The sequence below is a fragment of the Phaenicophaeus curvirostris genome, chromosome 1 (assembly GCF_032191515.1).
Source record: "Phaenicophaeus curvirostris isolate KB17595 chromosome 1, BPBGC_Pcur_1.0, whole genome shotgun sequence".
Lineage (NCBI taxonomy): Eukaryota > Metazoa > Chordata > Aves > Cuculiformes > Cuculidae > Phaenicophaeus > Phaenicophaeus curvirostris.
In genome coordinates this window covers 200,363,700-200,378,289 of record NC_091392.1, presented here as the reverse complement: position 1 = coordinate 200,378,289, position 14,590 = coordinate 200,363,700, and the positions used below count along the sequence as shown (strand labels likewise).

The 14,590-nt window shown below is 37.1% G+C and overlaps 1 protein-coding gene across 1 annotated transcript in view; it reads right to left on the bottom strand.

The window, feature by feature from the left end:
- ARHGAP42 (Rho GTPase activating protein 42) overlaps positions 1 to 14,590 on the bottom strand; it is a 166,416-nt gene that overhangs the window by 13,951 nt on the left and 137,875 nt on the right. The window contains exons 16-21 of the mRNA XM_069883489.1: positions 14,505 to 14,563; positions 13,583 to 13,688; positions 7,995 to 8,154; positions 5,188 to 5,332; positions 3,569 to 3,949; positions 1,309 to 1,465 (exon numbers count right to left, since the gene is read on the bottom strand). Coding sequence (XP_069739590.1) covers positions 1,309 to 1,465; positions 3,569 to 3,949; positions 5,188 to 5,332; positions 7,995 to 8,154; positions 13,583 to 13,688; positions 14,505 to 14,563 — 1,008 coding nt within the window. The remainder of the gene's footprint in view (positions 1 to 1,308; positions 1,466 to 3,568; positions 3,950 to 5,187; positions 5,333 to 7,994; positions 8,155 to 13,582; positions 13,689 to 14,504; positions 14,564 to 14,590) is intronic.

The following is a 14,590-nucleotide window of genomic DNA, read 5'->3' as shown; positions in this document are numbered from 1 at the left end:
ATGTGCTTTAGTGCTTTACTGAGTCACCAAGGGAAATCTCAACACATTATATTTATAAAGTTTTATTCACAGATCACAGACTCACTAGGTTGGAAAGACCCACAAGATCACTGAGTCCAACCATTCCTATCAAACACTAGACCATGCCCCTCAGAACCTCATCCACCCGTCTTTTAATACCTCCAGGGAAGGTGACTCAACCACCTCCCTGGGCAGCCTGTTCCAGTGCCCAATGACCCTTTCTGTGAAAAATTTTTTTCTCATGTCCAGCCTGACCTCCCCTGGCAGAGCTTGAGGCCATTCCCTCTTGTCCTGTCCCCTGTCACTTGGGAGAAGAGGCCAGCACCCTCCTCTCCACAACCTCCTTTCAGGTAGTTGTAGAGAGCAATAAGGTCTCCCCTCAGCCTTCTCTTCTCTAGACTAAACAACTCCAGTTCCCTCAGCCGTTCCTTGTACGGATGGACAATAGACATATTGGAAGTGCTTTTACTGCCAGTCAGTCACTATCAGACTGGAACACTGAGCTGTGCAGGGTTCTCTGTTCAAGACACATCACTCTGTGAAATGACTACAGTGATCCCTTCCAGTTTAAGAAGTGGAGAGGCCGAATGGAGTCTTGTAAAATTTGGAGAACTTCTTGGTGCTCTGAAGATCTTGAAATCACTTTTTCATGGGGACAGTGAAATTCTAGGTTCAAGTCAGGCCTACAGCAAAGATCTTTTGACTCTTAAGTTTCTGCTAAAGCACTGAGAAATATTGCTAACTCAAACCTCAACGGGCTAAATTACAACCTCTATTAGAACTTATCTCCTGTCAACATAAAAAAGTCCCAAACCCATACTGTTGGAAAAAACCAAAGACATGAATTATGTAACATGGAGGAACTAAATAAATTTCAGAGCAGAAGTTTGAGTTGTTTTACCCCTCCTCCAGTTTTGGAGTTACCCAAATAAGATCTGATGATCTTCTTGACATAACAGCATCCACTTAAATAGCTTGTATAGTCCTTGAAACATTAAATTCCAGAAGAACAAGAGATAATAATACTAATCACTTTCCAGATAGATTTCTTCATTATATGTGTTATCTGTAGTCTAATTAAGTCAACAGGAGTCCTTCATCAGACTTTGTGCCACGTCTCCTTTGTTTACAATTTTAATTAAGATAGATAAATAGTTCACAAATACAGAAATATTCCAATCAAGTAGTCACAGATGCTTTCTCAATTACTTATGTAGCTATTAGGGATCACTTTATAGTAGACAATACTGTAACAACACAAATCTCTAAAGTGCCTTGGTGACTTACACAGATCCTGGCCTTTGATAGCCATTACTTGATGCAGTATCTAATCTCAATCTCCTGCACATTTTGGGTGGCAAATCAGGGTTTGGTGGGAGCTTTGGTGTATCTTTGGTGTCTGCTGAAGATAAGCTCTGCACAGAACCACTGTAGCTTTTGTTACCTAAAGAAAACAATGAAATTGTAGGGAACATGAAAGCTATTTTAAAGTTGTTTCACAACATGTGTAACAGCAAAAAAAAAGAGGCAAAATAGGTAGAGAAAGTACTTACTAAGAGAAGAAACAACCTTTCAGGAAGTAAGCCAGGAGAAAAAGACCAACAGCAGGAATGAAGAAATGAAGGCTAAAAAATTGCATTGCACTTAAACGTCTGGATAGTATATTCACTAAAAAGTGACAATAAAACCATTCATGAAGCGGTACACTCCACAGAATTGTAGAAAAAAAATCGTATTGGAAGGGATCTCAGTAAGTTGTCTAGTCCAAAACCCTGCTCAAAGCAGCATTCACTATGAAATCAGACCACATTAAGGAATTAATATCTCAAGATCCACAGAAGCTTCATGCAGTTTAAAAAAAAAATATGCAGGAATTAATGAGTTGCCAAAAATAATTGCAACTTTAACTTGATAAAACAAAGCTATAGCTGTACAGACTGCATTGCACACAAAGAAGTCCTTTTAATCAATACAAAGCATGGCCATATGTGTCATTTAAGCTGACCTATCTGTTGACTGCTGCCTTGTTTGCATATATATTCTGCAGTAAAAGAACTGTATGTACTTCTGTGTTTCTTTACTCCCAAGAACAGATGTTTAATGATTCTTTCAAACTGGTCATAATATAAAGAGACCCCAAACTATAAAATCAATTCCTAGGTTATAAGTATTGTTATTGCATTGTATTATTCTACAAGATACATTTTTTGATGTTGATGATGATGATGATAATAATAATAAATTATTAATGCCGTTAATATAACAGTAACTCATACCTAGAAGTCTTAAGAAAAAAACTTGAATACAGTGGGCAGAGAGGAAAGAATTTTCTTAAACTTTTAGGGCTTTGCACATAACCACATAGTTTCACTACCTGTACTTGTACTACTTGTACCATTGACAGCTTAGTTGTAAACTCAGCGCTACCCCTCAGTACACTGGCGCTCATTAGTTCAGTGCTTGCTGTTAATCTTCATAATCCAAATGACTTTGAGTATACTGATATGAAGAAAGTATTTCTTCTGAAGTAATTTCCACATAGCCATCAATGTAGTGTTGTCACCTCACATACTGACAGAGGTACAGCGAGAGTTCACAGGCATTCCAGCTAACTTAGCATTTAGCAGAACTGTCTGAATTAAAAAGCTTTTTTTTTAAGCTTCTCTGTCTTGTAAGGAGTCTCATCTATAGGCTTATTTGGAATGTAGGCTCAGCACAGATTCTTCGAAGCAGAACCCTTTTTTGACTGAAGAGGATGATTGGCGTCATAACTTGTGCATTGAAATTGGATTCCTGAAGTTGGGTTTGCAAACTTGTGGTTGTTCTGGTACATCACGTCTATATACAGGACCATTCAGCCATAATCTTGTGCTCAAGCTAATTTACTTGCAGTATCGGATAACAGACCATGCAAGTAGGTCAGAATAAAGCAGCCATTGCATCAGCAGGGTTCAGACATACATTTCACGTCAGAGATTTCATCCTATCTCAACTAAATGCATTGCCTGTAAGATCCCTAAGTAAAAAACTCCAAACCAACACTGCTCGCCTTTCCTTCAATCTCCCGTTTCAGCCAACTGAAGAGATGCAATTGTTAAAAAAAAAAGCAGGCATGTCAACAAGGAGCGAAGAAACTGTTACTTACTAGATAGGTTAAGCCTAGTGCTTTTTAAATCTAAATGCTACCTTGGATCAGCCTCAATCATGTTGCAACAAATCACTCCTTTGACACAGTGGAAAGACATAGCCTCCAACTCTTCTTATAAACTAGCAACCTCCTTACAAGTCAGTGACCTTGGTGACGCTCAGCAGTACAGAGTGTTCTAAATTCTCAGAAACACTGATAACTTTTAAGGTATGTGAACTGTACAGGTAAAAATTAATGGAGATATGTCAGAAGCAGTTTGAAAACTCAAAGAATATGCCACAAAATTTTAAAAAAATATAAACATAAAAGATTAATGGATATTGTTAGCTTTTAGATGCAGCTCTTATTTTCTGATGCCTCACAGTAAACACTGATGCCCTAGAAGATCTAGGTAATTACCTTCAGCTGATGGAATTGATCTGAGAGAAGATGCGGAAGACCTTTTTAGCCCAGACAGACTGTAAGAACTCTTTTTGGTCAAGTCTGTTGATGGAGAAGCATTCTCTGGTCCAGTGACAGAAGTTACACTTTGGCAGTCTGATTCTACATCTGTTTTGGTTGCATCCTCCTTTGATGAAGATTCTGGACTTGTAGTCCATAAGCCTGAACTCTTCTGGCCATTAGAAGAAGCGGGAGAGGCAATCCATGGAATTCCTCCTGATTTCTCCCTGGGCTGTGAGGGTGGGCATTTGGTAGAGCTGTTCTGCTCAGAGGAGTGGGAAGAGAGAGATTCAATACTGCCCATGGGAGTGCTGTCTGGGCTACTGCTGTATGAGTCACCTAGGGAGGAGCGAGAGTGATAAAAAGTAATTATATTTCCTAATCACGTGCATTTCTGTCATGCCACCTTTAGCCCCTGGTACCACACCAAATTCATTAAACTGTGGTTTCAAAGGCAGTGATTCTTAAGACAAAGTATCTATTTAGTCACTCTAAGTTTCACATATATTCCTATTTTCAACTTGGAAAGCTGTATTTCTTCAGAGCTGAATAACATGGGATCCCATGCCATTAACACTGGCAATTGATGCATAGGCATCTATTGCTCACATTTAGTATTTAAACTCTCTCTGGCAGTAATCATGTAATATAAACCTATGGAAAACGCAGCATTTTTCCTGTGGATACATGTCCTAATATTACACACTTAAGAATTACTACAGATCCTCAAGAACAGATGTACCTTAACTGTGTATTAATTTAGTGTACCAGTTCACATAAATCTCCTTGAAGAATCAAGGGACACAGTTCTTTTGCAAAGCTGCTCCGGCAGTAGAACTGGTAACTACTTAATATTTGCTACAGTTTCAATTGTACAGCCAGTAAGTAAAAAAGTGATGGCCCACTAGATGAAAATGAATGAAATTAAATGTTTTAATACTCATATTTACATGAAAATTAATACGCATTCTAAGAAGAAATAAGCTGCATACATAATTCCCTACTGTTAAACAGTAAGCCATTTGATAAGTATACTGTTTCTGCCCAAAATATTAGAGTTTGTTTCTATTTCAGAAAAACAAAGGAATTCTAAGTGGTTGTGGCAAACTTAGGCAGAAGCTGACTTGAACCAAAGACCAGAGTTTCATGCATGTCAAAAGGTAATGGCTTTGATCTTCTGACTAAATTCCATCTTTTACAGGAGGAGAGGAGGGATAACATGTGCAGTTTGGCAATGTTAATAATCATTTTACAAGCAAATGAGGTGAACTTCATACAACAAACTCCTCAGAGTGTCAAAGCAGACTACATTTAGACTAGAATATGAAGTCTAGTATAAACGATTTTTGAACACTGTATGCAACATGAGACTTGCCAAAACTCTAACATCCTTCCTCATTTGAAAGAAGCAAGGAATGTGGTCATTCAACAGTGCAGCTGTGACTCACAGAGGTTAGAAAGCTTACAAAGCTCCATCTGTTACACTCATAATTATTTTAATTCAATTCTTATTGAATATCATTTAGGCAAGTTAAGACTTAAAAAGAGAGATAATGAGTCAACAAGGATAAACTTACTATCAGGATCTGCTAGACATGGTGTATATCTTCCTTTGGGTTTACGTGAACCTGTGGAGAGACAAATTGCTCTTGTCCTTCTTGAACCTGATCGGGATTGAGGTTGGGGAAGAGGAATATTGGGGTCTGGCGCAGTATGAAATATCTGCATGATTAAAAAAAAAAAAAAGGAAAATAAATGACATACGCAACCAAGTTACTCTTGCACTTCCATTATTAGTACCTCTGTTTTCCTTGACACTGCACCTGAAATTAATTCTCTAAGTTTCATACATTACAGAAGAGTAAATTCACAGAACATAATCATTGCTCTTGTCTCATTTTACCATCCAAGAAACACAGTACTGAGCTGCACTTAAAATGTATACCAATTATATAAAAATATTTGTTTAAATAGTTTTATTTTCTAGCCCTTATTTAGAAGTGTTTAGCAGTCTAAATTGCGAAACATAAGATACATGCCTACAACTCCTGCCCAAGAAGTAATATATTTTTTAAAATACTATGAAAACATTGAAACTTTCTCTGTATTCCTGTGAAAACTTTTTATATCACAAGAATTAGTTATAGTTACACTTTATTACAATCCAGTTTGCATTTCAGAAAACCACTTTATTTTGCCAAACATGTCAGGTTTGAATAGGAACATCTCTTTTTTCAGAGCATCTCCTGATTATTATCTTTTACATACCAGTGCTACCACTGGTCAATTTTGTACTTCATTACTGCAGAAAATCTTTAGGGTATCTATCTACTGCGATCGGACAGAGGTACACATGGCTTTTTAAAGAACTTTTTTGCTAATAAGCATGGTAAGCTTACCAGGAAGGACAATACATAAAGTCCAGTAATTTGGGTGACTTTCATTCATCATTTTTAGGTAACATTCATTTGGCTTTTGTGCAGTATCCTAAACACGTGCAATAGAGCTCTTAAAAGACCCTAAAAACCCTCTTGGATAGTTCCAGTAAAAATAATAATTGCCTTGAAGGATGACAATAGAAAATAGGAAAAAAAAAATATAACCAAAAGATTTGCATCCAGATGTCCTTTCTCACCTATTCCTCCTAGTGTAGAGTGTAAACTTACTGAGTATCTCTTATGGTATTCTGTGGAAGGAAGTGGAATTACTTCTTTGAAATGGAGAAGAGGTTTTACAGGCAAAAAATGCCTATTCAGTTAAATTGCTAAAGGAATCAGAAGTGTCCATTCTCCATAGTGTGGAGAGGGGAAAAAAGTTGTAGGTTAAATACCATGTAATGTCAAAATACATCTCTGAAAGGATTTCTGGATCCCTTATCAATAGGGCATTCACAGAAGAGGATGAAGTGAACAAGGAAAAGATAACTCCGTGCCACCCACTGAAACAGAAGAAAGCAAATAACCTTTTCTGTGGTAGAAAGTACTTCAATGTGTGTCTTGACATGCTCTTGAAGGACATTAATATTGTTTTAGGCATTAGTGAGTAGAACATCAATATAAAAATAAGTAGACAGAGAAATAGAGCAAGGGTGATTTTGGTTGTGCAGCTGTGATCTTTGCATTGAATGAGCTTGTAATTTTCTGGAGGGGAAATTCAGTGCTGGGAACATGTAATATGTATGCTTTGGAGTTAGGGGCAAGGAAGCTATCAGTATCATACCAATTTTGAGGAGGCAGTACTGTCAATATTAACTGAATAACTAGTGCAGGGGATCCTGGTACTGAACAGGATCTGTGCCTTAGCCCAGTAAGATGAAATGGAAGAAACCTGTTTGTTTTGTTAGTCACCAGAGAAGGTGATATGTATCAATGAAAGATCCCAAAAGTAAAATCTCTTTTGATGACCAAGTAAAAGAGGTCTGCACTGTTCTGCTGAGTTCTGAAATCAAATAGTTCAAAAAAAAAAAAAATCTAAGGAGGCTTTTCAGAGAAATTGGTATCTGCAGTGGTAGTATCTGAAAGTAAGTGTTTAAGATTTCATGGGGTTTCCTTCTCAGACCCTGAAACATTTCTTCAGTGTTCCAGGAAAAAGTCTGAGATGGACTTCTGCTGTCACTGGCCTCTCTGGATGAAACAAAGTAAACAAGGAAGAAACATACCTTTCTTCAAAGCAAAATAAGCACCTAGAGAAGTTTGTATGTTCAAGAGTATTCAAGCGCTTTTAAATCACAAAGATATGACAGGCTTAAAACCTGTAACTAGGAATAAAACCTCGTCTAAGACACTTTTTTTTTCTTTTTTTACTTTTGATCTAGTACCTACACACATCAAAAGTAACACAGCAGATGGAAATAGGAAATTATGCTGGGTTCCACATTGATGCTGCTCAGGGAAAAGGAACTGAAGGATGGTTGGGGCTTCACGGCATTGGGCAGGACTAGATCTCCACTGTGCAGCTGGCGTATCCCCAAAGGACAGCAAGAAACTAACCTGATGCACTCAAAGAAGAATCCATGCATTAACCAAGAGTGAACTTTCACACACTGCTGGCATGAGACAGATGGAGGAGCTAGGAGCAAAGTTATGACATTCTCATTCTGTTTCTAGATATAAGATGGACACAGCAATCTTCAGAAAGCAACTGAAGATTTCAAGCAACTCCTTCATCAAAGCATGGAAGATTATGCCTTGGATCTGTACCTTGCACAGCCACAGAAGACTTGCTAGGAGTACAGATCCATAGCACGGGGGGAGGAAGGGGTATTCTTTCTAATAATGACCTTCCACAAATGCTAATTTTCTTACTCTTAAGAACTTAAAGATGTTAATGAAAACAAGATTTTAGTTCCATTTTACCACAAAACAGTCAGATAACGTCTTTCTACCTTTTCATAATGCTCTATCAGAATTTCAACGACGATATTCTGAAACTTAATGTTCATCATAGCAGCCACAGTTTCTTCTTGTGCTCTCATCAGAGTTGGTCCAAAGATAACACCGAGGTTGGACACAGTCATTAGATTTTGCTGACTGTGTAACGATACCCTTTAAATGAACACAAACAATATGAAATTAAATAGTTGTGCTAAACTACAGTTCCAACAGGCAAAAGGCTGTTAAGACTTTCCTTAATAAGATCCCAAGTTCATGTCTCCCTTTAAAAATGTTTTTTAAATGTTCAGTTCCACTAGAATAAAAATGCAGTGTAGTACAACTACTATATTTTCCCTAAGGTTCCCATCCTGTAATAATTTAATGGATAATGAGCATGTCTCCCTAGAGTAAGTATTTAAGCTCCTGACATAACCAGCATGGAAAAGCAACTTTGAAGGTCTTCACAGAGAGATAGAGACCATCTAAAGGTTAGGATTCTTCAGGCAGGTAGCTATCTCTCTTCAATAATTACACAGGAACTTAAATACTTGATGTTGGATTGACTGAAAAGACTGTGATAAAATGGAGGTCAACCTTAGCTTTCACGTACAGCAAAGAAACTTACTGAAAACACTTACATTGCAATAGGATCTCTTTATTAATGCATTGAAAACACAGGATCAATGGTGTCGGTGAAATCATTGTTTCTGTGGTACAGGTAGCACTAAACAATCATAATGACATCTTCTGTCTTTAAGACACATTAACCTTTTACTTCTGTATATTCTGTTATTGCTTGCTGTACCTTTTCTATCATTTTTTTTCTTAGTATAGAATTCAGAAACTTAGTTTTTCCAATACTTTATCAGACAGTAAAATGAAAATCATCAGTCAGTAATCCTCAATTCCTTTTTTCTCTCCTTAAGAATAAGATTTGCCAAATAAATCCTTTGAAATAACTGCCAGTGATTCCCCAGTCTCAAGTGTCCTACTGCCTCATGTTTGAGAAATACGATGGCAAGGAAAGATTTGATAATTGCCTTAATGCTTAATTTTAATGAATCTGCTACCCAAAAGAATCAGCTATTGAGGCACTTGTTCACATTTTCTTCTGCCGTCTCACTGCTATCCGCTATCATTTCGAAGCTGGGCATTTTTAGCCATTTCCTCCATAATTAAAATAACCTTTGTACCTTTTAAAAATTAAGAAACAGTAAAATCTATAAAATACTGCAAGACTAGCAGATAGGAGCAAACTTTGTTCTCTGTTTTGCTCTGACAGCCATCTGCTACATCTTCCTTCCAATAATATTCTCAGATAGCTTGATTTGCTCTTAAAACGTTATACAAACATTAGCAAAATGATCAAATGACACACATACAGCCCTCTTACAAAGATTAAAAAAGGCAGTGACAAAAAGATTTACTCAAGGCTACTGTGAGATTTTGTTAGGATCAGGATCAAAGCCACGTCTGGACTTGCACATTACCCTTTCTCTCAGTCTTACTGTTGAGTAGGCACTAATGATATATAGAATGAGTAGCACAGTAGAAGTATCTTGGTATAGAGGTCCAACAGACTGTATAAGTACTCTTACAATGTAGCAATACTCCCTTGTATTTTAACAGGAACATTTTAATACCCCATTTAGACTGAGAAACAGGAGAAATATGGGAAAGGAGTTCATATTGTAGACTGCATGATTATAAACTCCCAGAAAATAAATGCCTGTCCTCTTACATGTTTCCTATGTTGCTTCATTAAGTTATGCCAAAAAAACTTTTTGAAATCTTACTTCAGAGAGACACACTGTCAGAGATCGTTATTTGGAAGCCATATAATGAAAATAACTACCTTGTTACAGCACAATTTCAGTCAATTATCTTAATCTAATTTTCTCTGTAACAGATCTTATGTTTGGTTTAGATGGCCTAAGTGGTGTTTGGGACGTCCACTATTATTTTAATGAAAATGGAGTTTTGAATTACTCAGCTCTAGGTTTGTTAGAAAAACCTAAAAAATATTAACTCTTTGCAACATTACTCTGCTTTGCGCAGCACAGTAACTGTTAAAGTCTCCTACACAAATGTTATGCACTTCTAGCATAAGACAGAAAGTAGTATTTGTCCTGTGTTTGGGTTTCCTTGGTTACAAATTTGGCAGCTTGGTTAATAAAAGGAATGGTGAATTTAATAACACTGCGACCAGAAAGGACTTTCTACAAAGGATTTCAAAGGCTCAATTTCTTACAAAAGAGAAAAAAAACAGGCCTGTAAATGGATCATTTTGATTACCAATTTCCCCTGACCTAGTCCTACTGTTGCTGGGCTGCTGAATAGATACAGGCAAAGGTAATCAGGCATTTCAGGTAGCTGTAAGGCATTCATTAAGGCGCAGCTGCTTTCTCCTCAAAATCTTTCTTTGATACATCCAGTAAATTTTTGATACTGCCAGACTGCAGACTCCTGACTCTCTACATCAGAAAAGTATGGTGCTATTAAATCATATCAAAGAATGATTTATTCTTTAAAGTAGATAGGTAATTTCACTAGGAAGGTTTAAAAACAAAAAATGAGGTGCCTATTTGAAAATAACACCAAACTTCCTGTGTTTGCCCAGCTGCTGACTGAGTATATACTAAATACAGCACCACCTCTCTGCAGGGCACTTTTTTGGATTTGCTGGCTTTGTTTGTTTGTTGTTAGTACGATTTACACCCCACAGCATCTGGATCATATTTAATTTTGCATAGCGATGCAAAAGTCAGGGTAGGCAGAAACATAAAGACCTTAAGACCTAAACCAAGAAAAAAAATATTACCCTCATTATATAACCCATAGTCAAAGGTATAGTATTTTCACCTACACACAAAAGCATAAATAAAGGAACTGGATAGCTAAAAGAAATATAGTGAAAGGGTGCACATTCTGAAATTGGATTTTAAACAAAAGAAAGAAGAACCAGAAGGTTGGGTGGGTTTTTTTCTTCATATTTTCCAATTCACATAAAACTAGGCATTTTATCTGCCATTTTATCTGTTTTTCATATTATCTGTCCTCTGAAAAAAATCCATACAAGGATAAGAAAAATATGAGGAAGATAATTAGTACACTCAAGAGACTAATTTTTAATTCAGTCTCATTAGAATTGCTAGCATAAACAACAGCTGGCAAATTACATGAGAAATTAGGAGTAGTGAATTGAATGTTGGAAAAAGAACTGCAAGTTTTCAGTGTAAACCCGTAAGATTAAATTCATCAACAATGAGAACCGCATCAAAAATGTGATAGGCAAGAGTTAAAGAGATCAATCAAAGACGGGAATACTACAGGCATTCTTTTCTTTGGAAATGCAGCTGAGGTCATACTGAGAATAAGAGGTCACAAAAGAGGTCAAGGAAGAAATGCTTGCCTATAACTAATTTTCATGGAAATAATTCCTACGTATATATATTTTGAATTTTCCAGACAAGTAAATTTTACAAAATCATTAATCCTTCAAGAAATATTTTAACTTTTTAAAGAGTTAGAAAGCAGTAGATATTATATTTTTTAGCTAATAAAACAATGCTGTGAGTAACAAAACTTATGAAACTTGCTTTCATCTGGTTCTCTGGGTTACCCCCTGTCTAATGAGATGCAACGTCTGCCTAATCAGTTTTTACAATGGAAACATTCACAGCAGCTCCTTATCACAGAATCATAGAATAACCAGGTTGGAAGAGACCCACCGGATCATCGAGTCCAACCGTTCCCATCAAACACTAAACCATTCTCCTTAGCACCTCATCCACCCATGCCTTAAACACCTCCAGGGAAGGGGACTCAACCACCTCCCTGGGCAGCCTGTTCCAGTGCCCAATGACCCTTTCTGTGAAGAATTTTTTCCTAACGTCTAGCCTAAACCTCCCCTGGCGGCGCTTGAGGCCATTCCCTCTTGTCCTGTCCCCTGTCACCTGGGAGAAGAGGCCAGCACCCTCCTCTCTACAACCTCTTTTCAGGTAGTTGTAGAGAGCAATGAGGTCTCCCCTCAGCCTCCTCTTCTCCAGGCTTAACAACCCCAGCTCTCTCACCCGCTCCTCATAAGACCTGCTCTCCAGCCCCCTCACCAGCTTGGTTGCTCTTCTCTGGACTCGTTCCAGAGCCTCAACATCCTTCTTGTGGTGAGGGGCCCAGAACTGAACACAGTACTCGAGGTGCGGTCTCACTGGTCCCAATTACAGGGGCAGAATACTGTGCCTGGTCTTCCTGGCCACACCGTTTCTGATCCAAGCCAAGATGCCATTGGCCTTCTTGGCCACCTGGGCACACTGCTGGCTCCTGTTCAGTCACTGTCAACCAACACCCCCAGGTCCCTCTCCTCCAGGCAGCTTTCTAGACAGACTTCTCCTAGTCACATTAGTTCCCCAGCAGGTAATGACATAAAGGGCTAAAAATAATGTATTAGGGTTAAATAATTTCTTATCAAAGAATTTTTCAAAGTTCTCACGTCTCTAAGAGGAAGAAAAACTGCAGTAGGCTCCCCTGTAAACAGCTTGCTGCAGGCTGTGGCTCAAGTTGTGATTAAAAAAGCAAAATGGGATGTAGTGAAAGGAATGAAAACAATATGGAATCCTCTCACGTCTTCTACATATCTAAGTCATGTGAGGCTTGTCTGAACAACTGCTGTTTCAGTAATCACATTCCCAGATAATTGATGAATGTAGTAAAAAGTATTTAACATCCCAAATCAGAAAGAATAATACGTATTAAAAAGTATTCAGCAAATACCAGTGAAAACCGATCAAAGATTTAGTACAACTGACATGAATAATGTTTGATGCAGAAACAGGACAAATTGTAATGTAATAATAGTATGTAATCATAGCTAGTCATGTAAAGAGACATTAGGGAATAAAAACAAAGAGACATTAGAGAATAAAAACTTCTCCTTTTTTTGTCTTAGAGCACATGCTAAGTGTAACTCAGTGAAGATAAAAGGTCATCAGCTCAAAGAAAAACAGAATCTTTTCCATCTGACATTTAAATAATACTCAGAGAAGTTGATGAAATAAGGAGTTGATGTACAAGGGAGGTTCAAAAGTGGGCTTGGATATTTATATACATTAAAAAATATAAATGATGATAATTAAAATTAGTGTTTGCAAATGATACCACACGTCAGAACTGTTAGAGAGGAAAATAAGATCAAACATGAAGGATAAATATTATCACATTAGTCTACTCTCCAATTCTGAAACAGTGTGGGGCCCCAAGTCAGATTCAAACCAGGGTTTCCTATCAATCTTAGCATAGTTTTAGAAGTTTCTTGAATTTAATTAGTGCCAATTCTTGTAGTAAGTAGGAACATGAATGAAAACATTGAGTGGGTTTATTTTATAAACACAGTTGGTCATCTTGGTGACTCTTTATGGTCTTATTTGTTTGCTTCTACAGTGAGTACTTGTCAGCTGCGTTAAGAAGAGCATTATAGAAATTCACTGTAATTTCAAGTGGCACTGTTCCAACATAGGGAATGGATTAAGCAAAACTGACAAATTTAAAGTGGAAACAATCACATCTTACAATGATACCAAAGAGAAAAATAAAGAAGAATTACTTGACCAAGTGCTTGATAAGGATGTCCAACATCTCTCTGTTCTTCTCTGGTAACTTATGCACAAGTGCATGCACTGCCTCAACTCTGTAGTTCTGATCATCTGACTCTATCAAATAGAAAACAAACATTGCTGATAAATTAGAACATGTGCTAAGATGCAACTACAAATGGCAACAATGCCTGTATACTTATACACACAGGCATTACAAGGAATCAAACACAATTAGCCTTTAAAATGATGAGGACACATTAATTATATCTATTACAACGCCCTGAAATCTATATTTCGGGTAACTTCCCAAAAGGAGTTGCTGCTGATACTGGAATCAACAAAATTTAGTAGTAATTTTGATCCAACCTGCACTTCAGTGAAATCTTTTACCCTTTGATTCTTAAAATATCTAAAATTCTCGAGTATCTTCTACTCTTATCAAGGCAAGAAGAAATGGAGAAATAACTTCAAATTCAAAACTGACGTCATTAGGAAAACAATCTTACTATGTCTATATTTGGTTACTCCATTTATGAAAAGGAGATAACTATAATCCTCTGAAATTTCTCAAGGCACGATGGGAAAATAACCATCCCTAAAAGAGAGGGATAAATGGTATAGAAGAATTATGAATCTGTATAAAACAAGCAAACATAAAAATCGAGGTTCAAAATTTCATGCAGAGGGCAGTGAGACAGAATCTCTAAAAACATTCGAACAAATCATTGAACAGCTTCATCTAGTATGAATTCTCTCTTTTGAGGACTTTCATGTGGGACTGTACTGGCACATACAGTGACATTGAAGAATTCAATATATGGGTGGATCACTGAATAATAGACCAAGGAGAAAAATAAGCCTAGTAATCAAGGAGATTAAGGATTAGAAACAACATTACTTTCATGAAAGTGTATTTATTACTTTACTTACTAACAGCAACAATGAAATCTTTGTGCAGCTTGAAAGTCATCAGCGGCTCTGAAAGACACCTGTTTGTATATAAAAATTAAAAAGAA